The sequence below is a fragment of the Pistacia vera genome, unplaced genomic scaffold (genome assembly GCF_008641045.1).
Source record: "Pistacia vera cultivar Batoury unplaced genomic scaffold, PisVer_v2 Contig101, whole genome shotgun sequence".
NCBI classification, from domain to species: Eukaryota; Viridiplantae; Streptophyta; class Magnoliopsida; order Sapindales; family Anacardiaceae; genus Pistacia; species Pistacia vera.
The window spans coordinates 396,048-423,378 of NW_022195039.1; the positions used below are offsets into that span (position 1 = coordinate 396,048).

The 27,331-nt window shown below is 34.6% G+C and overlaps 2 protein-coding genes and 1 pseudogene across 2 annotated transcripts; 1 reads left to right on the plus strand and 2 right to left on the minus strand.

Annotated features, from left to right (window-relative positions):
* Nucleotides 1-4,525: 4,525 nt before the first annotated feature.
* On the minus strand, nucleotides 4,526-7,102 carry LOC116112800 (ankyrin repeat-containing protein ITN1-like). The gene is made up of 3 exons (XM_031398942.1): nucleotides 7,085-7,102; nucleotides 6,017-6,604; nucleotides 4,526-5,467 (listed from the first exon to the last, which is right to left on the minus strand). Exons 2-3 carry the CDS (start codon nucleotides 6,581-6,583, stop codon nucleotides 4,595-4,597), a joined length of 1,440 nt encoding a protein of 479 aa, XP_031254802.1. The 5' UTR covers nucleotides 6,584-6,604; nucleotides 7,085-7,102; the 3' UTR covers nucleotides 4,526-4,594.
* Nucleotides 7,103-15,693: 8,591 nt separating this feature from the next.
* Nucleotides 15,694-18,019, minus strand: LOC116109392. Its single transcript, XM_031395638.1, has 4 exons — nucleotides 17,833-18,019; nucleotides 17,571-17,748; nucleotides 16,722-17,285; nucleotides 15,694-15,925 (listed from the first exon to the last, which is right to left on the minus strand). The coding sequence occupies exons 1-4, from the start codon at nucleotides 18,017-18,019 to the stop codon at nucleotides 15,694-15,696; spliced, it is 1,161 nt and encodes a 386-aa protein (XP_031251498.1).
* A 3,055-nt stretch (nucleotides 18,020-21,074) lies between these two features.
* LOC116109486 lies at nucleotides 21,075-25,654 on the plus strand (annotated as a pseudogene).
* Nucleotides 25,655-27,331: the final 1,677 nt, after the last annotated feature.

Consider the following 27,331-nt stretch of genomic DNA (forward strand, 5'->3'; position numbering starts at 1 on the left):
GCCTCTCACTTTCATGGCAACTCAAGTAAGTGATTTTGTTCCAGAAGCTAATATTGTTGGTTGCTAAGGTGGCAACTCAAGAAAAAGAGCAAAATGTTCATGGTTGGTTTCATGGCCATTCACCTCGAATATATTAACTATAATGTTTGTAAAACTAGTTATAATCTCAACTACCAATATGACAAAATCCTCAAATTTCAAACCAAATATTAATTTCAACTTTGTCTAAAAGTATCAAAGACTTTTAATAGTTATAGGTTCAACTTTGTCTTAGAGGAGACTTATAACTTTCCAAGTCAACGAAGGAAAAGACATAAGGTAGTTTTTTTTTTTTTTTGGTTACCAAGGGTATTTGGCCCAACTTACGCACATCTCGACTAGTCTCCTGACTCCAAACAAGGCTTCCGAAACAGGGTAAGTCTTGTGGTCCATGACCAACAATATAAACAGCGGTTTGACGGATCTTTGAGATATTGCTTGAATCTTAAAAGTGTTTGCCTCTCACTTCCATTGCAACTCAAGTAAGTGATTTTGTTGCTGAAGGTAATATTGATGGTTGCTAAGGTCAGTAACTCAAGAAAAAGAACAACAATGTTCATGGTTGGTTTCATGGCCATTCACCTCTGATATATTAACTAGAATGTTTGTAAAACTAGTTAATTTCAGCATATTTAAATATACACAAAATCTCAACTACCAACATGACAAAATCCTCAAATTTCAAACCAAATATTAATTTCAACTTTGTCTAAAAGTATCAAAGACTTTTAATAGTTATAGGTTCAACTTTGTTTTAGAGGAGACTTATAACTTTCCAAGTCAACGAAGGAAAAGACATAAGGTAGTTTTTTTTTTTTTTTGGGGGGGGGGGGGGGGGGGGGGGTGGGTGGGGGGGGGGGGGGGGGGGGGGGGGGGGGGGGGGGAGGGGGGTGGAGGGGGGGGGGGGGGGAAGTGGGGTAGGGTTGCGGGGGTGGGGGTGGGGGTGTTTCGTTGTCTAGGTCAGCTTAGCACACCTCAAACTCTCCCAACCCCGAACAAAGCTTAAAATAGGTAAGCCCTATGGTCCGTGGCCAACAATATTAGCAGTCGTTCTTGTGATTCGAACCTGAAACCACAAGGGGAACAAACCTCTTGGCCAACATTTAAACTATTTTAAGCTATGTTCCGAACATATTGGTTTTGTGTATAGCAATAGTTCATTTCTCTTCACAAATATCGGAGTTGAGAGCACGACGGTACCAATTTTTACCTCTAATTTGATGATATCTTTTGCATGTTTTTGAGACTTTATGAGTCATGTGGATGATAAATATATATAATATATATATATATATATATATATATATAATAATATATTATATATATAATATATATAGATATATATATGTTTGATGGATGGAGCAGTAGAATTCCAAGGCCAACCCAAATATTGAGAATCCAAGAACCAAATATAAATAACTAGTAAATAATTTATGCATTCTGGCGTGTTGTGCGTAAAGAGTGTTGGATCCAAAATTAAAGGCCCAAGGCTAAGGTTGAAGAATGTAGTCAAGCCCAAGAAGTTAATTCAAAGGTAGCCCACAATTGGTAGTAGATCAAGGGAAGAGTCAAACGGCCCAAGTCCACAAGGATTTTAAGTTACAACCCACTTCCCTGAGAATGAGGAACTGCGGAAAGGGTCAAGTAACTATCCATTATCACCAAATATAAGAAGGTTAATTTTACTCCATCTATTAATTTCAAGATCTTGATCTAGTAAGGTCCTAATTCTCTACGACAATAATGATTTATCATAAGAGGACAAAGAAGGATAGGTCCTAAGTCCTACAATATGAGGTGGGTAAGAGACAAAAATCCAATAATATTAGTAGGTTGAGATGTTACAAGTTAGCTCTTAGCTTCAAAGTTAATAAGAGTACGAAATTTTGCTTGAAATATATATATTTTTAACATCTTCTGCAAGGAAAATCAGTATGAATTTTGAAAAAAAAAATTAGAATGTTAGCAATTAAGTTAAAAATGTTAAAAATAAAAAAAATAAACAGATAAGATATCTATAGATGTGGATATATCTTGTCTTGTCGCTTATATTTGATCAATATACAAATCATATAAAAATATACATGGTTCAAGTCATATAATTTTGATGTATAAGGAGATTATTAATTTATATATCAAGTGATACCCATGTGTGTTTTTTTTAAATGTATTATCTTATAAATTTAGATAATTATTAATTTATCACAGTGGTCTTAAGTAGGGACAGGCCAAAAATATTATTTAATCGAGGTTATTAATATATTGTGTATTATTTAATCGAGGTTTAACTTTATATTAAAGACAAATTAGATAGTGGTTAATAACAAAAATTCTTTTATTGTTATAGAAATTACAGAAATTCCCTTATCATGAATTTTCGGTGTTAAAACATGGTAGAGAGGTAATTAGGTAAATATTTATTGACCATCATGTTATAAATTTCAAAACGGTATATTAACAACTTACTAACAGCTTATGAATTTTTGTTATATCTAGAATTTGAGGGGAAATTTTGTTATATAATTAAACCGTAAGGGTCGGGAAAAATCTTTTATTTTTATTTGAATTATTTATTTATGAAAGTGAATAAAATTTAAAGCGATGGGGTGTGTCATTGGATAGTGATAATTATGAAGACGGGGATGGATTTTGCCAGCAGAGCTTGAGACTTTCTATTTATGGATATTATTTGTTTAGTTAGATATTCTTCACATAAACCAACTAAATTAAATAGACAAAAAAATAGAAAAAGAAATAAAGATTAAGGAAAACTCATTCTTGAACAATAAGTGTATTCAAATTTATAATTAATATATTCTTATTTATTGTCTTTCAGTGTAATTACAGTAAACTTTCTTATGAACAATCAGTGTATTCAGTTAATATTTTGCTAATTTTAATTTACATTGGAACGATAAATTGAAATTTAAGTTTATAACATATTACAAGTTTAATAGTTTAATATTATAGTTCTACATTCAATTTTATGACGTTTTTCGACTTTTTGATTTGTTATATTTTAATGTCAAATAAGGAACTTATGACATTCTAGAGTAACTAAGTTAGATTTTGCTTTGTTGATTGCTGGTGGCGAATTTCTTTGACATTATGTTTCTAATATTTAAAAGCAAGAATGGTGTTTAGTATAAACCTGTTTGATGTAAATTTTTGTTACAAATACAGAGTTGAGCTATGAAGATCAGGTGGAGCAGCTTAAGGTCTCTGTTGATTTTCTTGTGGAGCTTTGCGACACTGTTTCTTCGGTTAGAGAGACCTACTGAAATTTTCCTATGTGCTCTACGTCATCACTGCTGTATTGTATAAGAACTTGTATCAGTACAATGCAGTTAAATTGAAGTCAACTTTAAATATCTTAAAAATATGTTTGACACCCTTGGCTTCGATAGATCATTTTGGCTATTAGAAAAGAGTGGACAGAAGAGATTTTAATGAAGCCATTAGTTTTGCTTTGTTCTTTAATGAGTGAACAAAAACCGTCTTTTCAAATCACATATCTTGTGGTGTTGGTTGTTAAGACCCAGAGTAGTTAGGATATGCAGTTCTGTTGAGTGTTAAAGGTGTCTTTTTTTAAACTTCTATTGTTAACTGATAGCATTTTGCTGAGTCTATGCTCTAGTTTCTTGCTTTTCACATTGACAGGGTTGCAATTGTACATGGTATTAAGGGTTCATATTGCATATCTGCATGCGCCAGAGCCGAACAGCACGTTGCAGTCGACTGGGTTGGGTTTGGAGGTGTCACAGACAGGCTTGCACACCATCAAACCAGCCGCTGGCACATTGCATATAACTGCCACTAAATTCGAAAACATTTCCTGTAGCATTCTTCATGACCATGGCACTGAAATTATTGAAACATATTAGTATTGGTCCAAAGAGTTTGTTATAAGCAAGGACTAAGATCTGCAGAGAAGACTGCTGACAAAGCTCCATTGGTAAAACACCGTAAAACTTATTCGAATGGAGGTTAAGAATTATCATTCTCTAAAATCTTTCTCAGATCCATGCTGGAACTTTTCCAACAAACTCACTTTGGCTTATGTCAACAACCTCTTAACCTTTTTAAATTTTTAAATGACAGAGATATTATTCCAGATAATTTATTTTTGCGAAGTGAGTACAGGAAACTCAAATTTCCCATGGAGGTTGGAATGTTACCAGTGAAACAATCTCAAATTCATTCAACAATCGGGTATTTCTCCAGATAAATTATCTTTAAGCATGAGAAACACAAAATTAAACCTAAACACAAAATTAAAGAAGTAGATCCGAAGAAATTATTATTTGAAAGATTGCCATCATTGAAGGTATAATTGGTAGCGGACCTGACAGCCTATTCGATTGACAGTAAAGCCTTTGAAAACTAACACTTTTGTTACATCACCATTACTCAACAAGATCTTCACTTTTGTTACATGCACGAAACATAAATACTTCACATACCTAGAAAAATAAAATATGTAAAATTATCATAAAAGTACATTCAGTCTCTCAAAAACATAACTTCTACACATTAAATATTAATGTTGTAGATATTAGACACTGTGACATTGTTCATCAGCATTTGAACCATTAGTATCCCTCCGTGCTTTTGTTAATTTAATGAAATAGACTATTATCTTTTTTACAAGACGAATGGTGTGACTCAGAAGAAGAATCCCCATCACACCCATCCATCCAAATAATACCACCACTATAGCAGATACGTCCCCAATGACCGGTTCATTCTGACCTGTAATAAAAATTAGAGAGAAGAGATAAGCAAGTGTTAATGCCGAAATCGCAACCCACAGGATCACCATCAAAATCCACGTAAACAACTTGCGTTTGCAAAATGGCAAACCACTCACGAGTAGTAAAATGATGCAAAGAGACGCAACAAACCCTATGGTATTGGAAGTGAAAAACAAATTAAACAAATTAGAATAGTAAAGTAATGATGTATCAGCCATTATTGACTCCCCTGCCTCGTGATATGGTCCAGATGTGGGGGCGCCACCATCTTGGACTCGTTTACTGTCTTGCCATACACCACCAGGAGGGTTCAGACCAGCTTGAAATGTTACAGTAGCTATCAGTGATGCTACCACCATCAAGGCATTATTCATTTCTTTCAACCAATCATCTTTCTTCTCAACGGACTTTTCTGTACGGTTACCTTGAGGGCGCAACATATTAATTTGATTTTTGCCATGAGATGTTAAGGTTCTAGTTTGTTTGGAGCCAAGTTCATGCGTTGATACGACAATGTCTTCTACAGAAATAGCTCCGTCACGCCTAAGCAACTCCACAATTTCATAATCTTTCAAATCTCTTCTGCTTTGTTTTAAAATATCCAAAGCTGTAAAGCCACCTTTATTCAGAGCATTCACTTCTATTGCATTATTAGTAGTCAAAAATTGTATGACCTGCACATTAAATCGTTGCTTAGTATATATATTATGGGACACGGAACAAATTTATTTGCATCAACAAATCCAAAAGCATTATATACATACATACCCTCACACACACACACACACACACACACACACATATATAATTAGCCTTTCACATTGATGTTCTATGTAAGAGAGTTTTCATGATGGTACGAAGTACTCATCAATAAGGGTGAGCAAAAATTTCAGGTTGATCGGAACCAGAGTACCCAGAACTGAAACCTACCGAACATGTTCCAATTACAGTGCAGGTTTTGATTCCTAAATCTCAAGAATCGATATTGTGCAGTTCCGACTCCAATTCCTAAGATTTGAGCCGAGCCTGCTCACCCCTACTTGTGCATGTGCTTGGTGGGGCTGTTGTCTTTCCTGGCTCAGTCTTAAAGTTTCTTATGTGTGCTTAGCTTATTTGGCGCACCTAAGGAGAAAATCTAATTCTAACGCTGGCCAATTTACGTAGATAAATATAAGCGAAAAACATTAATTAATTAATAATTTAGTCCTACTCTTCATACATACCTCCACTTGTTTATCTGCCACCGCCAGATGCAATATAGTGTTGCCATCATCATCCTTAGAATTCACAAACTCATGATCACTCATTTGCTCCATCAAGAATTTCATTGCCTCCAACTGGTCAAATCTCACGCAGGCATGTAAAGTTGTTTCACCTCGTTCCATCGACGTTCGAGCCGCATCAGGTCTCAATTTAACCAACTCTTTTAAGACACTAACATGACCCTTGATGACTGCAATATGTACTGGGTTTTTTCCGTCACGATCACAAGCAAGGCACATTTCAGGATTAACCGATACCAATTTTTTAACTATATCTAAGTACCCTTTTGAAGCTGCTAAGTGAAGTGGTGATGATTTACGGGAATCAAGCTTTCCAGCAAGCTCAGGCTTACGACCCAGAATTTCCTGCACAAATTCTGCATGACCAAGCATGCAAGCTATGTGCAAAGGTGTCTCTCCGTAACAGCTCACAGTAATTCTATCAAGAATTAGAGCATCCTCTTGAAGCAAGTTAAGCAAGGAAATTATATTCCCCTCTACCGCTGCTTCATAGATTCTTCTTTCCATTTTTTGTGAGATGTGAAAGTCCTCGGAGCAGAAAGTCGCAAAGCTGTAGCGTTATACAAAAATGCAGAAAATTTCTAAGGAAACAAACAAGGACTTTGAGAGAAAATTGGATACTTCCAGAACTGATTTCTGTTATTAATCTTTCAGCTTAGCTTACAAATGATTCTTGAAATGTTTTTATACAAAAAAGAGTCCACGCTGGCAATCCGTGTGACTCTTACAAATTTTCCAGATTTTGTAAAATTTCAGTTCCAGCTTCAAGTAACACTGTAGCATTAAGTACTGTAGCTTAAGTGAAGTACTGTAGCTGGCATGTGTTTCTTCCAAAGTGTGTTTTCTAGTGCGCCTGGGCAATGCACATGAACAATGCGCGAAAAAGATTTAAAAATCTTGTTTTCTTTGTCAGTATTTGTGTGGTTTAAAATGTTTGAAATCTTATCTTTGGCTGTGCGGTTTTGGCAATGTGTGACTGATTTCTTTGAGAGAAAATTGGATACTTCCAGAACTGATTTCTTTTATTAATCTTTCAGCTCAGCTTACAAATGATTCTTGAAATGTTTTTATACAAAAATGAGTCCACGCTGGCAATCCGTGTGACTCTTACAAATTTTCTAGATTTTGTAAAATTTCAGTTCCAGCTTCAAGTAACACTGTAGAGTTAAAGTACTGTAGCTTAAGTGAAGTACTGTAGCGGGCATGTGCTTCTTCCAAAGTGTGTTTTATAGTGCGCCTGAGCAATGCACATGAACAATGCGCGAAAAAGATTTAAAAATCATGTTTTCTTTGTCAGTATTTGTGTGGTTTAAATTTTAAAATCTTTGGAATCTTAATATTTGGCTGAGCAGTTTTGGACACAGTTAACACTTCAGATTCTTCAATTTTAGAACTAGAGGTTGCTAGCTTGCTTTCGGTGATCTCTTGTTTATGTTTCTTTCAGGCAGGCATAGCAAATCCTTTTTAAATGACCTGTTTTATTATAGAAGAAACACTTTTTGGTTTTTCCTTGGTTTTACCGTTCATCTTTCCTCTTTTCTTGCTCCTATGGCCATTATTAAACTTGACAAAACGGGTGGGTGGGTCAGGTACTAGTCGAGTTATCATGGATATAGGCCACACGGGTATAGGTCCAATACAGGTCAAAGTATACGGGTCCAAAATATTAGACCCGTATCCTGCCCTATGCGGGTACAGGTGGACCCGCGGGTACCCATTTTTCTCTCTCCAGGTTTTAGTTTTTTCGTTTCACCCCTAATAGTTTTTAATTATGATAATTATACCCCCAAAATTTCTACAGTTTTAATTTTTTACATTTACACCCCCTAAAGCAACTACTCTAAATTCAATTCAATTTAGAATATAAACAAATAGGAACCAAAATAAACAAGTAACACATAAACAAACACAATAAGTCAATAACATATAATACAAAACTACAAATACCAATCAAAATAAACAAATACATAATCACTAATACACAATTACACATAAACAAACAAAATAAGTCAATAAACTATAAATACCAACTAAAATAAACAAATACATAATCCAATATTCAACAAAAAACATTCTTAGGACATCCCACAGTGGGGGTGATAGAATAAACAAATACATAATCCAATATTCAACAAAAAAATTCTTAGGGTAGCAAATGTTCATCCCACAATGGGGGTGATAGAGTCTCTTGATTCCACAGTCCCGAGATTAGTTAATGGCACATCAAGATCATCATCCGAATCATCATTCACCTCATCATCTACAAAACAATGATCAACTACAAATATTAATAAATCTAAATATATAAAATATTATGTTAACATGTTACCTGTAAACTCATATCCATATAGCTAAGTTCGAGTGTATATCAAAGGTTCTGCATTTTTGGTCGAAGTGAGCTTCGATATTTGTTGAGCACTTTACTGCCAATACTAAAAGCAATCTCCAAGGCAATGGATGTTATTGGTATTACCATGATATCACGAGCCATCATGGCAAGTATCGGATAATGATTACGATTGTTCTTCCAATGATCGAGGATATCCAAATTCTGATAGTTGACGCGATCAAACCTCATCTCTTCCAAATAAAGATCTAATTCGGATTTCTTAGTGGAAATGAAAACACTCTCATAGTTGTCAAAATCCTGCATCATTTAAACAATTATGTGTCAAAAGTTAAAATTAAATAACAAACAATACTTTATTTATCATAAGAATATAAATTATTTATCATAAGAATATAAAAACTAAAAAATATAGTGACTTACAGAAGAATGACCTACACGCCTACTAAGAGTAGGATCACTTGTAGGAGAAACAACTAAAGGTGAGGCAAGAACTTCTTTAGAACATTGAGCCTCGTAAGCTTGAAAAAGCTTTTGCAAGTTATTCTTAACAACCTCCAACTTCTGTGTGGCAGTAGTTGAATCATAAACTTTGTTGAAAGCATACTCCACAAACTAAAACTTGAGACGTGGGTCAAGAATAGTTGCAATCGTCAACACAAAACTATAAGAATCCTAATATTCTGTAAATTTTGGGATCATTTGTTCCACCATGCTCCTAACAACTTCATCCTCACTCATCCTCTCTTCAATTAAACGCAATTGAATTTCCCACACACATTTTAGGTACAAGTTTGCTGTAGGATATTTAGAACCCAAGAATAAAGTCGTAATATCATAAAATGGTTTCAAGAACTTGCATATTCTTGCCCCCTATCCTATTCGTCATTTGATGGACAAAATTTATAACTAAGATCTATTGTTGATAAAGCCACAAACACAGGACGATATATTAACGTCGTTTCAAGCATTAAAAATGTCGAATTCCATCTAGTGGAAACATCCAATCTCAACCCCATTGAGCTTTTCACTCCCATTTGTACAGCAACTTCTCCAAACTTGATTCTTCTAGCCTCAGTTGCTTTAATATATTTCACACTATCTCGAATCTTATTTAAAGCGACACTAGTAGCTTTTAACCCTTCTTGAACAATAAGATTCAAGATATGTGCAGAACATCGCACATGGAAAAATTCACCTCTACATAACAAAGCATTCTGCATGCAAAGCTGGTTCATTAAGATATCCTCCATCCTATCATTAGTAATTGAGAAAACTTTCTTTTCAATTCCCCACTTTTGCAAGAAATTCATAATATTATCTGCCAAAACAACCCCTGAGTGTGGAGGAGGAATATGACAAAAGTTCAGTATTTTACTTTGTAACTCCCGATCCTCATCTATATAACGAGCTGTCAAAGAAATATATCTCTCAGTTATACCAGAAGTCTAAACATCAGAAGTTAAGGATATTCTACTAGTAAGCCTCCCTAATTCAAGCTTAATTTTTTTCTTCATCCTTTCATATATTTTTAAGCAATCCGCCTTAGCGGTGTTCCTAGAATAATGCATAAGCTCCTTACATACATACGAAAAGACTCTCCTTGTTCCTTGATTCTCCACATATGAATATAGATAATTATGTTGAATAATTGATAAGGCCATATATTCAAGATAAGTCTCTTGACTAATTTTCTACTTTGCAATCTATGATCATGATCAATCAATAATTGCCCTACATCATGGTTAGCATGTTTTGGACAATTTCCAATATGACGCTTCAAATTTTTAGTCTCATGTGTGGCACTACCATATGCATAAGATTTATTGCATGCCTTACACCTAGCCCTCTCATTCTTATTCTCATCAACATATGTCTCAAAATAATTTCAAACTTCTGATGTTTTATGTTTATTTCTAGAACTAGTTGTAGGAATAGTAGAATTAGAAGGAGGTAGCATTACCCTAGAAGCATCATCACTTGCTCTCATGTTAACCATATCAATTACAAATTATATATATTAGATTAATTGGGTGATGTTACAATAATATTAATATATTAGGTCTCTCACACATACTCAAAGGATAATATAATAAAATAAAGAAACAAACATAAAGGATACCATAACCAAAATAAAATTATCAAACCTTTTCAAGTTATGTGAGAAAAACAATGCATAAACAGTGAGATAAGTTATTTAGTTCAATGGTAGGTGACTTCACAACCACCATCAGTCACATTTCCTCTTCAATAATAAATAAATTAAAGTGAATCAAGTTTTAATTCCTCATAGTGTCACAAAACTAATCTTTACTTGGAACTTCAGAGTTTCTCAACCACTCCTCAAATGATCTTCACTTCCCTTTCAATGCCAAGACACCTCAATACCTTTAAGACCTTATTGGATCTTCTTTCTCTGCCAAATAAACTTTTTTTATTTATAAAAAAAAAAAAATAAGACATGGGGTTGACCTTAAATGATGAATTATTCTATGGTAGAGAGCAGTGATAATAATTTGAGCATGTGAGGTATGTTGTGTAAAATGAGAACCCTTTTTCATGTAAAGAAAGGATTGCATTAAAAATCAGCAGATGCATTTACTCAAGTTTTAGTAAAAAACTGGAAATTCCATCAAGTTTTATCATAGATTATACATTAATATTTTCATTACTTGTATAAAGGATTTCAGTTAATTAGGACTGGTATAAAACTAAGTTTGTGTTAACAGAAGACCATTGGTACTTACTGACAAAGACAATGGTCAGTTAAACCAGAAATTTTTCATTACTTGTATATAAAAGATAAGGCGATTATGACGTCTATGTTAAACCAGAAATTTTTTTACAGACAGACAATATCAATACATGCAGTTACTTTTCAACCATTCTATTAAAATACCCACCAATTACAAAGCTCTGAGTCTGAGTTTTTAATATATTCTTACTTTGCAGGTTTTTCTTTATGAATGCACCACTACCAGATACATAGTCAAATAAGTAATTATTGAAGACATACAAATTAAACAGCTATGATGAAACCCTTGATCAAACTTCTACAAGTCATACAAAGCAAGCACGAGGTAAAGCATCAAATAAAAATTCAGCCGTTAAACTGAATAGAAGAAAGATGAAGCCCTCTTTTCAAAGTCATATTTGAGTTACACTGAGCAAACTTTGTAAAGTGATGTTATTCTATGACAATGTGCGTGTGTCATTTCCATGCCCACTTATTTCCAATGCGATCCCTTACCTAGACATCAGCTTCCACAAACAAAACATAACACTCTTAATAATGCAGTCTCATTGGTTCATTGCTTATAACAACTAATTCTTCTAGCAGTTCACCCTAGTAATACTACCTATGCCTTATCAAAAATGCATTGGTTTCAAAATGTGTATTAGTTTTATCTTTGATTTCTTTGCATAGAGCTTGAAGACAGAAATTTCTCAAACTTTCCAAAATTAAGTTCAAGGGGAACGACGTAAAGGAAGTTTTACATGGCATCCTGAATTGCAACATATAATGACAGAGTTTTCTTGAAAACACCACTCTTTGAAATGAATAATGCAAATAAGTTCATCTAACATGTGTTAGGAAATCAAATACTGACTGGGTAAAAGTCAACCCAAATATTTTCTAGTTACAGTAACATTTTACCAAGCATTCAGTCTTATACGCATCATATTAGACAATTAGTTCATTATAGCTACAAAGCTACTACCTGTGAAAACAGCTTCATTTCAAAACCATATTTACAAGGATAGCTATTACTCTAAAAACAGTACCTGCAATTCACTAAGCACAATCCTCAACATTTATTGTTCATATAGACAGACAATATCAATACATGCAGTTACTTTTCAACCATTCTATTAAATTACCCACCAATTACAAAGCTCTAAGTCTGAGTTTTTAATATATTCTTACTTTGCTGGTTTTTCTTTTGGCTGATTATAGTTCGTGACAGAGATTTCACCCTAAATATACAAATCTTGTGAAAGATATTCTACCCAACAACAGTACACCATGATCACAGAGGTCAATTAAGCATCAAATAAGCTGCAGCATTTTTGGAACAAAGATGGATATAATAAAAACAAATCTTGAAACCCAACTCACCAATCTGCGACTGCAATGGTGGGGAGGAGAGTCGCGAGTCTTGCGACAGAGAGAGAGAGGAGATGACGAGCTGACGACAATGAGTGAGGGCGACCGGCGACGGTGGGACTAGAAATGGGATCACGGCTCACGGATGAGAGATTGAGAGTTGAGAGAATGAATGAGTCAGGTGAGGTCTACTGATGAGTGATGACTGATGAGAGATTCAAAGGCGAGACTCGAGAGAGAATTGTCATTTACTTATTTTAACTTCTTTATTAATAGCTATAATATGACATTCTTATTCTATCAGGATTCATATTCCTATTCTTATTCTTAATAAAACTCTTCTAATTTAAACTATTCTCCTATTTTAACTAAAATAAAATCATAAATTAATTCTTCTTTTCCTAATACATCTCACAATAGAAAAAGAAAACAATTATTCTTAATTACAAATTCTTAAACTAAAAATTTGCCTAAAACTTAAATTTATTTTTCACTTGTTTGCCTTTGATTGTCTTTTCTCGTCAATTATAAAAAATGTCTACATTCTAAGAATCATTATAATAAATCAATTCTTTTTTCCTAATACATCTCACAATAGAAAAAAATAATAATTATTCTTAATTACAAATTCTTAAACTAAAAATTTGCCTAAAACTTAAATTTATTTTTCTCTTGTTTGCCTTTGATTGTCTTTTCTCGTCAATTATAAAAAATGTCTACATTCTAAGAATCATTATAATAAATCAATTCTTTTTTCCTAATACATCTCACAATAGAAAAAAATAATAATTATTCTTAATTACAAATTCTTAAACTAAAAATTTGCCTAAAACTTAAATTTATTTTTCTCTTGTTGTAAACCAACCCTAATCTTGCAAACCTAAACACCAATTCAAGATCAAACCAAACACAAACAGATCAATCAATACACAACCAATTTACCATGGTTCGCTTGTTCTATGTAGAACAAGTTACATCCACGTTGAACTCCAGAATATGAAGCTCACTGCACTTGGATTAATCACCACAAACAATATAGATTACAAATGTCTTCACTCAATGTCAACAACACAATCACGCATTCACCCAGATTTCCCTTGTACCCGTAAATCTACATGCTCACCAGAGTACTCACAACCAGAAGGAATTTCTAACCCCTCAATCAAGACTCTTGACAGATTACACAAAGAAAATCAAATGGAATGACAAACCCTAACCCAAGCTATTTTCGTGTTTTACAGAGAGAAAACAAAAACCTAAAACGCACACTGACCCAAGAATAAAAGCCTCCTTTTATATCGTTGACCTCTAAAGGTGTTGGAGCTATCGGATCATGTTTAATTTGAATGGTTGAGATCAACTGGAGTTTAATGAACAAAACGACAGCGTTTTTGCTTGGCTTTAAATGACGTCGCAAACTTCACCATTTAACAATCTCCACCTTGAAGTCTGTGGCTGTCTCTTCTAGCAGTATTTTCTTTATGCAGCAAGCAATTTCCATATTCCTTCATGGTTCAAACAAGTTATCCCACATGCAGTAAGTTCAAGCAGTGCTTGAACTTTGCAAGTGTTACAACCCTGGTTCCCATGTCTGCTGGGTTGTTCTCGGTTGGGATCTTCAGCAGGTTCACTTCTCTTTTGGAAATCATATCCCTCACAAAATGATACCTCACGTCAACATGTTTGGTTCTCTCATGGTACACAGGGTTCTTTCCCAGATGAATGGCACTCTGACTGTCTGAATAGACAGTCATAGTTCCATCCAGCAGCTTGGCCTCTCTCAGGAATCCTTGAAGCCATATGGCTTCTTTGAATGCATCGGTTATAGCCACATATTCCGCTTCAGTTGTGGACAGTGCTACTAGTGGCTGTAATTGGGACTTCCAACTGATGCAATTACCTCCAAAAGTAAACTGGTATGCTGTGGTGGATTTCCGAGAGTCTCTATCACCTGCAAAGTCATAATCTACATACCCAACCAGATTAAGTAAGGAGTTTCTTTTACAGAAATTTAGACCAACATTCACAGCCATTTCAAAGCATTCCAATGATCACATCCAGGATTTGACATGAATCTACTTAGGAGTGATATTGAATATGATAAATCAGGTCTTGTACTGATCATAGAATACATAACAGAACTAATAGCATTTGCATATGGTATGGATTCCATTTTTAGTCTTTCAGGTTCTGTTTTAGGACTTTGGGCTTTACTCAGGATGAAGTGACTAGCTAGGGGCATTTAGGCACATTTAGAGTCACTCATTCCAAACTTTAACACAAGTTTTTGCAGATAAGGCATCTGGTGCAGTTTTAGACTGCAATTATTCCTGTTTCTTTCTATTAGCATACCTAAAATTTTCTTAGCACAGCCCAAATCCTTCATGTCAAATTCAGCATGCAATTTTCCTTTCAAATCCTCAATCTAGACCTTAGATTTACTAATTAATAGCATGTCATCAACGTATAATAACAAATATACAGGATTTGTATCCACATGTGCAAAATAGAAACAATTATCATGCTCACTTCTAGTAAATCCTATACCTACTATAAAAGAGTCAAATCTCTTGTACCACTACCTAGGTGACTGTTTAAGTCCGTACAAAGATTTATGCAGCAAACATACATGATCAGGAAATTGTTTGTCCCTAAACCCCATGGGTTGACTCATATAATTCTGTTCTTCTAATTCTCCATGCAAAAATGCAGTTTTTACATCTAACTGCTCTAACTCAAAGTCATAATGGGCTACTATAGATAACATCAATCTTATAGTTTTGAATTTAACAACAGGTAAAAAAATTTCAATAAAGTCTATACCTGCTCGCTGGGTGTAGCCTTTGGCTACTAACCTGACCTTATACCTTGGTGGATCAGTTTTGTTGATGTCCTCCTTTAGCTTGTACAGCCACTTGCAGTCCACCAGCTTGACATCTTTGGGTTTTGGGACCAGAATCCAGGTTTTGTTTTGCCTTAGGGAGTCCATCTCCTCATTCATGGCAGTGAGCCAATTTTTTCTGTCTTTTGAGTTTATGGCCTGTTCATAGGAGTCAGGTTTTGTCCTCTGGATCTCTACACCAGCCAGCAGGGCTGTGTAGATGAGGTCTGCATAACTGAACCTTGCTGGTGGTCTTATTTCCCTCATTGTTCTGTCTTTGGCTAGTTGGTACTGTGCCAGATCATCTGTTGGGCATTGTCAATGTTTTCCTCATTCTCATCTTCACCATCAAGTTCAGTATTAGTTGTAGTGTGCTCAGGTTCATATTCTGGTTCATCAGTGTTGGTCTCAAGCTCCTGTTGCCTTGTTGACTCCACCTTAAACTGGGTACTGTCTATTTGTTGTGGAGTCTCCACGTGGTGGCTTGATGTACCTGCATTGATGTTAGTAACCCTGCAAGGGAACACACATTCGTTAAAAACAACATCTCTATTGATGATGACCTTAACCCCTAAAGTTTCTCTCTCCCACAGCCTATATCCCTTGGTCCTTTCTTGATACCCCAAAAACACACATCTTAGGGACCTTGGTTCTAATTTTCCATCTACTGTGTGTGCATAGGCTGCACAGCCAAATACTCTTAGGTGGCTAAGTGAGGGTTTTCTTTCTGTCCATTTTTCTTTAGGGCATATGAAACTAGTTGCACTAGAGGAAGTTATATTTACTAAATAGGCAGCAGTGGGCCTCCCCCCAAAAGGACTTAAGTAGTCCAGCTGTGAAAAGGAGACACCTAACCTTCTCTAATAGTGTCCTGTTCATCCTCTCAACAACTCCGTTTTGCTGGGGTGTTCTCCTAACTGTCCTATGTCTCATAATCCTGTGGTCTCTACAGTATGCATCAAACTCAGCATTATAAAACTCCAGACCATTGTCGGTTCTGAGTGCTTTCACCTTTTTCTCCAGTTGGTTTTCTACTAAGGTCTTCCAACTCTTAAACTTACTTAGTGCCTCATCTTTGGTCCTAAGAAGGTAAACTCACACCTTCCTACTAAAATCATCCACTATGGCTAAAAAATAACTATTCCCCCCATGTGTTTTGACTCTTTCAGGATCCCATAAGTCAGTATGAAGGTATTCTAAACAATTCACAGACATGTGAGTTCCTTTTGGGAAGCTCAGCCTGTGTTATTTACCCATGACACAGGTTTCACAGAATCCTAAATCTGACACATTTTCATTACCAAAATACCCTTGTTGTTTAAGGTAGCTCATACCAGTTTGGCCTATATGGCCCATCCTTAGGTGCCATTTCTCTGCAATTGAAATGTTAGTAGATATAAAAGCAGAATTAACATTCAACTGATGATGTTGACCACACAATATGTACAGACCATGCCGTTTAACACCTTCAAACAGAATTTGATCATTCTTGTAAACAGTAATGCAACCATTTGCAGCCCTATAGCTACAGCCAGCTTCATCTAGTGTGCCTAATGAGATTAGATTGCGCTTAAGCTCTGGTATATACCTAACTCTGGTTAACATTATTAGTCTGCCACTTTTAAGTCTAAGAGTGATGTTGCCTATCCCTTGAACCCTGCATGAGTTATTGTTTCCCATAAACACTATTTCAGGTTCACCAGTTATAAGGTTTTGAAACCAGGTTTTGTTTGGGCTCATATGAAAAGAACATCCTGAGTCTAGCACCCATTCATTAGCAACTTCAGAACTAGACACATTAAGGGCTTCAGTGATTTCAATGCTATTACTAGAGGATGCTAAGTTACTCTCTGTACTGTTTTGCTTTTGCTTCCTAATCCAATCATAACAATTCTTTTTAATGTGTCCAGGCTTGTTACAGTGGAAGCATTTTCTTGTCTCTGATTTAGGTTTGTTATTGTAAGACTTCTTTTTCTTCCTATTCTTTAAACCTAAACTTTGTTAGGCATTTTTTTCATTTTCTTTGCCTAAGTGATCAGTTTCTTGTCTGCCTTTTACAAAGAGATTATTCCCATTTCTCTTTTGTATTTTCAACTAAAGTTCTCTAGATTTTAAGCCAGCCTTTATTAGGTCTACACTAGGGAGTGTTCCAGTGTACTGCAATACATTCTTTACTACTAAATATTCATCAGGTAGAGAATTCAACAAAATCATTGCAAGACTAGAATTACCTAATTCTTGATCAGTTCCTTTTAGCACTAATATCATTTTTAGAAATTCATCTAAATTTTCTTCTAATGACTTAGAGGCATTCATTTTATAAGAAAACAGAGCACCTTTCAAGAATGCTAAATTAGGAGCAGAGTTCAATGCATACAAAGTTTTGAGTTTACCCTAGAGCTCTATTGATGTGTCAAGACCATCCACTTTTCGCAGAACATTGTCTGATAAATTCATGATTATCAGATTGTATGCTTCTTCATCTATCTCTGCTTTCTTTTTTGTCTTTTCTTCTGGCCACTTGGTTTCATCTTTCTCCAGTGCTATTCCCACCTTGTTGTGGGATAGAAGCGCCTTCATCTTCTTCTTCCAGGTATTGAAATCCATCTTCCCATTATACTGGGATATCTTTACATGCGTGGTAGTGTTCATCATACTTATAATGACAGGGTAGAATAGTCTAAGGAGTACGTGGCTTTGTTATACCAAAGATTGCCAAGTACTGCCAGACAGTTTTTAAGGCGGTTACTGGTTTTCCAGCCTAGATACCCTTAAGCAGATTCAGGACGATTCGAAACCCTAATTCGAAAGAAAACCCCCAAATCCTAATCAAAAACCCTAATTTTGATTTTGCCCGATTTTCGTCGATCCCTTGTGTTTGTGACCTAATCTCACGAATTAATCCCAAGACTTAGCAAGATTTGAAGTCCTAATGATCTAGGAACCTTTAAATCAAAAAAACCCCTAAAACCGACAAACCCTAATTTTCAAATTCATCAAGAGTTAAACGATTTCTAAATCTAAATACACCTTAGAACTTTTGGCTCTGATACCACTGTTGTAAACCAACCCTAATCTTGCAAACATAAACACCAATTCAAGATCAAACCAAACACAAACAGATCAATCAATACACAACCAATTTACCGTGGTTCACTTGTTCTATGTAGAACAAGTTACATCCACGTTGAACTCCAGAATATGGAGCTTGCTGCACTTGGATTAATCACCACAAACAATACAGATTACAAACGTCTTCACTCACTGTCAACAACACAATCACACATTCACCTAGATTTCCTTTGTACCCGTAAATCTGCACGCTCACCAGAGTACTCACAACTAGAAGGAATTTCTAACCCCTTAATCAAGACTCTTGACAGATTACACAAAAAAAATCAAACGGAATGACAAACCCTAACCCACGCTATTTTCGTGTTTTACAGAGAGAAAACAAAACCTAAAACGCGCACTGACCCAAGACTAAAAGCCTCCTTTTATATCGTTGACCTCTGAAGGTGTTGGAGCCGTCGGATCATGTTTAATTTGAATGGCTGAGATCAACTGGTGTTTAATGAACAAAACGACAACGTTTTTGCTTGGCTTTAAACGACGTCGCAGACTTCACCATTTAACATCTCTTGTTTGCCTTTGATTGTCTTTTCTTCATGGATTATGAAAAAATGTTCACATTCCAAGAATCATTATATGAAACCTCATATATTTTATTTGAAGTACATTTTACTTTCATAAGATACATGCCTTTCAAACAACAGATTAATACCTTCAGCTCTCAGTCTAATTTTGTTTGCGATGAAAATCATTCAAGCAAGTAGAGGATACGTTTTCTGGCTTGCTCTACATATAAGCTGACAAATTATCAATTTGATAACCTAGAGTCAACCACACTGCAATCAATTGCAGAAAGCTCAAAGCTAATTGAAAGAAAATGATAAACTGGAACTTTCTCTTCTTCTCGTATTATTCTCTTCAAAAGTGAAAATTACATCTGAATGCTTTCAATTGTTTATATACTTACAATCTAAAGCTGGTTTGGCAATCCAAATGACTAACTTCAATATTACATATGTACTATTCAATTAACCATAAAGAAACACATATTACAAAGCTCCTAGCCGTAAGATCAATCCTAGGCTACTCAAGACCATCTGCTAATAGATACTAAAACGGTGTGTTTTAGTCATTCCAACTAACATTACTTAAAAAGGCTTTGATACTAACGTTGCCTTCTTTAATCATCTGAGTTGTAGCTTGCATATTGCAACTGCAGTCTTAACATAAGTAAGAATCCTTGATGAATGTTGGAATATTTATCATTTTTATAATTTTTTTTCCATTGATCGTGCAATAACCTAGAGTCAAGAGGGGAGGTGACTGATAATTTTGCAAACTGAGAGGTCAAAGACAAGATGCTTGTGTAATTGTGTTTTCAAAATACGATGGGGTGTGCTTTTGATTTTCTAGAAACCTTAGGGGAGGTGGTGGTAATTGTCCTCACAAAATTAATACTACTCAAAGTGGATGTTATCACTAAGGGTGCATAAATTGTAATTCACCATTTCAAATTATTATTATATTATATATAATCAAATGGGTCCCTCGTGGGTGTTCAAAAAAGTACAAAAATCGAATGGAACTGATAACCGAATCGAATTTTTGGTTATCAGAAAAATCGACTCAGTTTCGCTCGAAAGAAAATGAAAAAACCGAATTTTTGATTTGATTACCGGTTTGGGAGAATATGAAAACTAGTTAACCGAAACCAGGTTTACTAACCGGTTTATTGTAAAAATATTAAATTAAAACTATTAAATTTATCTTATTGTTTTTCCTTTCTTATCTCCCAATAACAACAAGTAATGAATTTTAATATGCGAGGATTGACATAAAAGACTTTGTTTGAGAACACAATTCATTGTAGAAAGAAAGAAACTAGCATTGGAAAGGGAAAGATTATGCTATTCTAGAAAAAACAACATACATAGACCTTTCTTTTTTATCTTCTTATAATTAGGATTGTCTCTCAATCTTAATTTATACTTAAACATATATTGAGTTTATAGAGACTAAAGTAATCATAATTATGTGCTTCAAAACAAAAAAATTGTACTAAGTGCAACATCGCCAGCTAGCTATCCATGTAACGCTTTAATTTTTTTGTCAATTGAAAAATCTAATTTAGTTATTTGTTTAATCAATCTTTGTTTTCAGTATTATGTTAGTCATCCTTGACTTTAAAAGTATCATTTACTCAAGAAAGAAAATTATGTTCCTGAAAACTCCAAAGATGTTATTTAAGTCAAATGAATTAATTCAATAGAGTTTTTTTAATAATATGAATCATCTGTTCAAAGTAGAAAATTTGTTTAGTTACTTATAATTTTTTAACAATAGTTAAATCACCTGGAGAAAATCTCATATGAATGCTTTCTTAATTTCCTCTTTGATTGACTTAGAAAGTTAAGAGTCTTCTCTGATAGAACAAGGCCAAGCAATTTTTTTGTTTGACAAAATATATCTTAATCTTAATCTTCTAAGATATCATTTTGTTTTTATAGGAGACAACAAAGAAAAAAAAAAATAATTGCTAAGTGTTTGAAGTTATAATTGTCTTACATCGCTAAGTTGCTAAGTAGTTAAGATGTATATATACGTGATTGAATTCTCTTCTCTATTGAGTTAGTTTTTTAGAGTGAATTCTATCCAAATTCATTTTTATCAAGTTAATTGTATTATTATATTTGAGGGCTGTCTTATTATTTTGGGCTTAAGCTTGTTTGGTCTTATGCCCGGTTTAAGTCATATTAATTGTATTAAGCTTGGTTTCAGTCATGTTAATTGTATTAGCCCACCCAATACTCTAGGGTTTATGCTCGGAACTTTTCCATGTTATATATTTATTCACTTCGTATTTGATAATTTAAACCACACCTTCTAATATGTGAAGTTTTAAAAATATAGTAACAAAAACGATATCGTTTATTCTTTGAAAAGATAAAAATGTTGCTGTGCCATATGTTATGATAAATTCATTATCTACCGCCCTTTACAAAAATATCAACAACTGAAATGCAAATGAATAGAAATTCAAAATCTTCAGCTTCCAACGACAAATCGGTTAAGCTCGGCGTCCAAATTTCTCTTTCCGATCAAAGCTCTGCCTTAGTCAGAATCAAAGCACTCAGCCTTCTTCCGAATCCGATGCACTTCGCTGGAAGCGGAAGGTCTCTCTAAATCTCCATCAACTTTTAGAATTCAGTTATCACCATTACCAAAAAGATCCTAATTTTATTGAAATTTCAGATGAAGGAACGGAAGCAAGAGCTTCTCAGGCTGAGAGAGGATCTAAGAGAAGCTGAAGGTTAGGTTCTGAATTTTTTTTCCGTTTTAATAATTCATTGATTTTTTTCTATTTAATTGTCTTATTTTGGATCTAGATTCTTCGCATTGCGATTTGTTTCCGCAATCAGCTTCTTGTAAGTGCTATTTCTTTGATAGGTTGGGGAAATTAAGCCCTAAGATCGACGGAGATGCCTCTTATTGTCGGTTCAATGACGTTCTTCGCCGCAGATTTATCAGACAAGTTCATTTTTATTTATTCTCTTATTGTTGTTTTAATGATAATCAGCAACTACCGTTGCTGTTGTTGTTAAAATGTTTGCTAATTTTGCGCTGAGACTGAAGGAAAGGAGGAGAAGAACAGGCTATTCCAATCAACGACGACGTTTTACAGGTATATTATGTAAAAGTGAAGTTCTATTTTGAAGTTCGTTTACTTAATATGTAGTTAATTTTTTTGCTAATTTTAATTTACATTGGAACGATAAATTGAAATGTTAGTTTATAACATATTACAAGTTTGATAGTCTAATATTATAGTTCTACATTCAATTTTATGACCTTTTTCGACTCTTTGATTTGTTATATTTTAATGTCAAAATGAGGAATGTATGACATTCTAGAGTAACCAAGTTAGATTTTGCTTTCTTGATAGCTGGTGGGGAATTTCTTTGACATTATGTTTCTGATTTCATGAGTATTTAAGAGCAAGAATGGTGTTTAGTATAAACCTATTTGATGTAAATTTTTGTTACAAATACAGAGGTGAGCTATGAAGATCAGGTGGAGCAGCTTAAGGCCTCTGTTGATTTTCTTGTGGAGCTTTGCGACACTGTTTCTTTGGTTAGAGGAACCTGCTGAAATTTTCCTATGTGCTCTACATCATCACTGCCGTATTGCATTCACAGGTGCCTTATTTTTTTGCAGGCAAAAGAGGGCAATTTTGCAAATTGGTCTCACCAAACTTTGGACTTCATTTTAGGTGAGGTGTTGACATGAGATACCTGTAAATTGTATTAGTATTAGAACTTGTATCAGTATATTGCAGTTAAATTGAAGTCAACTTTTAATATCTTAAAAATATGTTTGGCACCCTTGGCTTGGATAGATTAATTTGGCTATTAGAAAAGAGTACACAAAAGAGATTTTAATGAAGCCATTAGTTTGCTCTGTTCTTTAATGAGTGAACAAAAACCATCTTTTCAAATCACATATCTTGTGGTATTGGTTGTTAGACCCAGAGTAGTTAGGATATGCAGTTTTGTTGAGTGTCGAAGGTTTCCTTGTTTAAACTTCTATTATTGACTGATAGCATTTTGCTGAGTCTATGCTCTAGTTTCTTGCTATTCACATTGACAGGGTCGCAATTGTACATGGTATTAAGTGTTCCTTTATGTTTTTTGACATATATATACATGTATTTTCTTTGAAGTTAATTCTACCCTAATGCTATTTAAAGTCTTTGTCTTGAAGCATCATTGAGGAATCTATTAACGGAGGGAAAGAGCAAAGAAGTCATTAGAGGAATAGTCAACAGCTTAATTGTGCACTCAGTTAAAAGAATGTGTCCCCCTTGAAAGAAGATGGGATACTTGACTGTGCTTTAAAATACTCTTTAACATTTTTTTACAGATATATGTTGTTTAAAGGTTTAAGAACTCTTTTTCTTATCACCTTATAGTGACATTCATTAGTAGGAGCATCAAATCGTTGCAAGATTTCTATTTTTCCAGCGAATGTTACCAATATGTACATTTTAGTTTTTCCATTTTCTCTGTTTTTGTTTTCAAGGTGCTGACTCAGAGTCGCTTCATATTGACGACGATTCTCAATTCTGTATTCAACACCTGATCCGCAAGCTAGCAAGTGAAGCCTATATTGGACAGTGTGTCATATTCTCAGTATCCCAAAGAATTTATGTAGTAGCAGAAAGCTTGCTTTTCTCTTGTCCATTTGATGTTGCTTTCCCCAGCATGCACAAGTGCATATTTCTATCCTATCTCTCATCAAATTATTCCATTGAGTGAGATTCCATATCTAAATTAAGGTCCATATCTTTTACTGAATTAGCAGACAGCTAGGCATTGTAAAAAGCTTTTCTTCAAGCATTTGTTCTCCCATTTTTTTAATTGAAGACTTGTGACACTGGAATTGTCATTTTTCATTGTAATGAAGCTGTAATGCCTAAGAGAGTAGTGTGAAAGTCATGGGTATAGTTTAATCAATAGGGCAGGCTGGGTAGCTCAACTATTCATGGCCAAGTTCATAGCACATTGTTGGAACCCTCCTGTAACACAGAAACTCACGGCAACCAACACACACACACACAAGGCAATAGGCAAAGGTAATGTGAATGGCAGATTGTATTAATAGTTACTGAATGAAAGAACAGACAAATGCAATTAGAAAACTGATAAATCCCAGCAGTTCGAGAAGCTGGGGACCTCCAACCCAATTTCCAGAAAATAAACTATATCCCAACCCTCCACTCTCTTTCCCATTTATAAGCAAGTTATTCCCTTCTGTAACAGACTTGAAAGCCACCTGTCCAGACTCATAACATACTCCAAAATCCTAACAACTTTTATTGCACAACTCAACCCCTGAAAACAAACTCATACCCAGCACCTCTTTATTCTTATTCCTTCTTTTGCCCTTGGATTTATAGACCTTATGTATGGGAGGTCTAACACAAATCCAAATTGAATGACCTAGTAGAAACCAACTTCTAGTCAAAAAATTTATTTAACTTTCCATTTATCAATCATCTAGTAATCCGAAATAGCTTTGTCTAATTTGTTTTTGTGGGTGGTAGGATCCAGCTTATTGAGTTTCTAATATCAGATTACTTATTAACCTGGTCAAACAGTGAATTCTTCGACAAAAGTATGTTCTAGCGCTTTATTCCTTTCAAGCTAATTAAGTATTTTCTTGCACTCAAGCTTAATATAAAGCATTTCAAGATTTGACAATGCCTGAAATATATGAACCAAGCTAATGATGAATTGCAGTGCTCTTCGAAGAGTAGGTTAAATCAGTCCTCCAAGCGAGAAAAGTAGCAGAACTTTTGGAAAGCAGTAATGGGCTTTATGTTCTACATATGGATCGAGTCACTGGATTGGTTGCTAAACAAGTAGGTCAGGTTTCATCGCTCCACAAACTCAACCTAGATCTTCTTGATAAACTGTTTTTTTTTTTTTTTTAATTTCATCTTTCCATTTATTTTTCTTTTCATCAGCATTATAGCTAGCCACATGACTCAAAATATTTGCCCCCTAGAGGAACTTTGAGTCTTCTGATATCTTGAAGTATTGGAAATGAACAAATAGTACTAACTCAAAATTCTTAAGAGTGGTGCATTTCCTGAAATTTTATACAAATGCATTCACTATTATTATACTTTCTAAAGATTTAAGTAAAATCCTCTTCAGTATTATATATATTCCCTGACATTTTTGTTTTGTGTTTTGTTTGACAAGTAAAGGACTAATTACACCCCAAAAGCCCACCACAAATCCAATTAACATGCTTATATAAAACCAGTTCACTTCATGTAGTTATCGCCATCTTCTCCTCCTTTTCATGGTTGGGCACTGAATCAGGCTTGGTGCAATTCCTAGTAAGTTGATCTCCATAGAGTTCATTGCTAGCAAAACAAGATGCATCCAAAATTTGTAGTTGAGTGCTCAAAGGAATCCTCCCAATAATGTTGTTGTTGGATATGTTCATGTGACTCAAAAAAGTCAATTTCGAAATACTGGATGTGGATTTCACCTGAAAGATGATTGTTCAAAGAAATCAAGGGATTTTATGGATATCATATCACCAATGGTTCTTGGAATTCTTCTAGGAAGAAAATTATCTGACAAATTCAATGTTTGAAATCCTTCAAGGTTTATAACTTCGATAGGAATCTCTCCGGAAAAATTGTTTTTGGAAAGGTCTATAACTCTTACCAAATTAAAAGTAGTGCTATATTAAGCCATTTTTCCTTTCATCACAAGGCAAGCATCCTCGATAAAATACTCAGCCTTAGAGTGGCTAACAAAGTCAAAACTGTAGCCACAGAATATTGCATTGTCACCATGGCACTGAAATTATTAACGCATCTTGGTCTTGTTCCACAGAGTTTATTTCAACAAAGGTGAAATGATTGAAGAGTTTATTGTTCCCTAAATCAAGTATCTTCAAACTTTTGAAATACTTCTACCAATCGGGCAATTCTCCAATTAGGACTTTTAGATTCCCCAATTCTCCAATCAAACTTTTAGCTTCTATGAGTTTAAAAGAAAGTGATGAATTTGATATATCCAGAAGATATAAATTCTTTTGCGAAGAAAGCCATGGTGGTAATCGAGGGCCTAAATCACGAGAACCCAAACAATCCAATTAGGACCAATTTTTAACATTAGTGGGTTTCCAGATATATCAAAACAACATAGGCTTGTGAGATTTGAAAAGCGAATTTCAAAAACAATTCCATTCAATTTGTTGAAGGAAAGATATAATGTGACCAATAAATCAATGTATTTGTCAGTTTATGTGTGAGATACAAGTACTTTTCTTCCTCCTAGTGTTAGCTTGATTGTGTTGCTGTTATTATATTATGTTTTATATCAAAAATTTCTTACAGAATTTGCACTGTTACGAGTTAATCAACCATTGAGGTTTATTCGTTTATTAAGATCAAAGTATTTTGTTCAAATAAAATGTTTTGATTTGAACTATTATTACTCATGGATTGCATCAAATTGTCTTAAAAAAGAAGTGGGTCATTCTATTCCTTTGCAGACTCCAAGTAAAGGCATTAGCCGGAAGATATATTAAATTGAAGAGCATGACAACAAATATCTTTTGAGTCTCAAACAACAAAACCTAACAAACTCCAGCAAAAGAAGATCAAGTGCAACATGGAACAAACACTTTTGACTGAACCAGCATCCTTATTTCGACATTTATTTCTCTCGTAAACCACACACAAACATGCTCATAACATCAAGGATCTAGCAACACTTTCTTACAAAGTAAAGTTTGCTTCCCAAATGATTTAAGTAATGACAATACTAGTACCTCCATCTTCTTTTGACAACCAAAGGACCAATTACACCCTAGAATCCCACCACAAATCCAATTGGCATGCTTACATAAAATCAGTTCACTTCATGTTCATCTCCATCTTCTCCTCTTTCTTCATGGTTTGGCATTGAATCAGTCATCGTAGTGCATTTCTTAGGAAGTGGATCTCCATAAAGTTTATTGCCAGCAAAATAAGATGCATCAAAACTTAGTAGCTGAGTACTCAAAGGAGTCTTGCCCATGAGGTTGTTGTTGGCTACGTTCAGGTAACTCAAAAAAGACAGGTTTGAAATACTGGATGGGATTTCACCAGAAAGTTGGTTTCTAGAGAAATCAAGAGATTCTATAGAAGTCATGGCACTAATAGTTCTTGGAATTCTTCCAATAAGAAAATTATGCGACAAATTTAATGTTTACAATGTTTTAAGATTTGTCACTTTTATAGGAATCTTCCCAAAGAAATTATTTCTCAAAAGGTCTATA

What these genes read in the sequence shown, in the direction of transcription:
- LOC116112800 (XM_031398942.1), bottom strand. Translation starts at nt 6,583, where the DNA reads ATGGAAAGAAGAATCTATGAAGCAGCGGTAGAGGGGAATATAATTTCC. An exon ending in TGGCAGATAAACAAGTGGAG is followed by an intron (nt 5,468 to 6,016) that starts GTATGTATGAAG and finishes TTTAATGTGCAG; the next exon opens with GTCATACAATTTTTGACTAC.
- LOC116109392 (XM_031395638.1), bottom strand. Translation starts at nt 18,019, where the DNA reads ATGGATTTCAATACCTGGAAGAAGAAGATGAAGGCGCTTCTATCCCAC. An exon ending in TGTTCTGCGAAAAGTGGATG is followed by an intron (nt 17,749 to 17,832) that starts GTCTTGACACAT and finishes CATTCTTGAAAG; the next exon opens with GTGCTCTGTTTTCTTATAAA. An exon ending in GTAGTAAAGAATGTATTGCA is followed by an intron (nt 17,286 to 17,570) that starts GTACACTGGAAC and finishes TGATTGGATTAG; the next exon opens with GAAGCAAAAGCAAAACAGTA.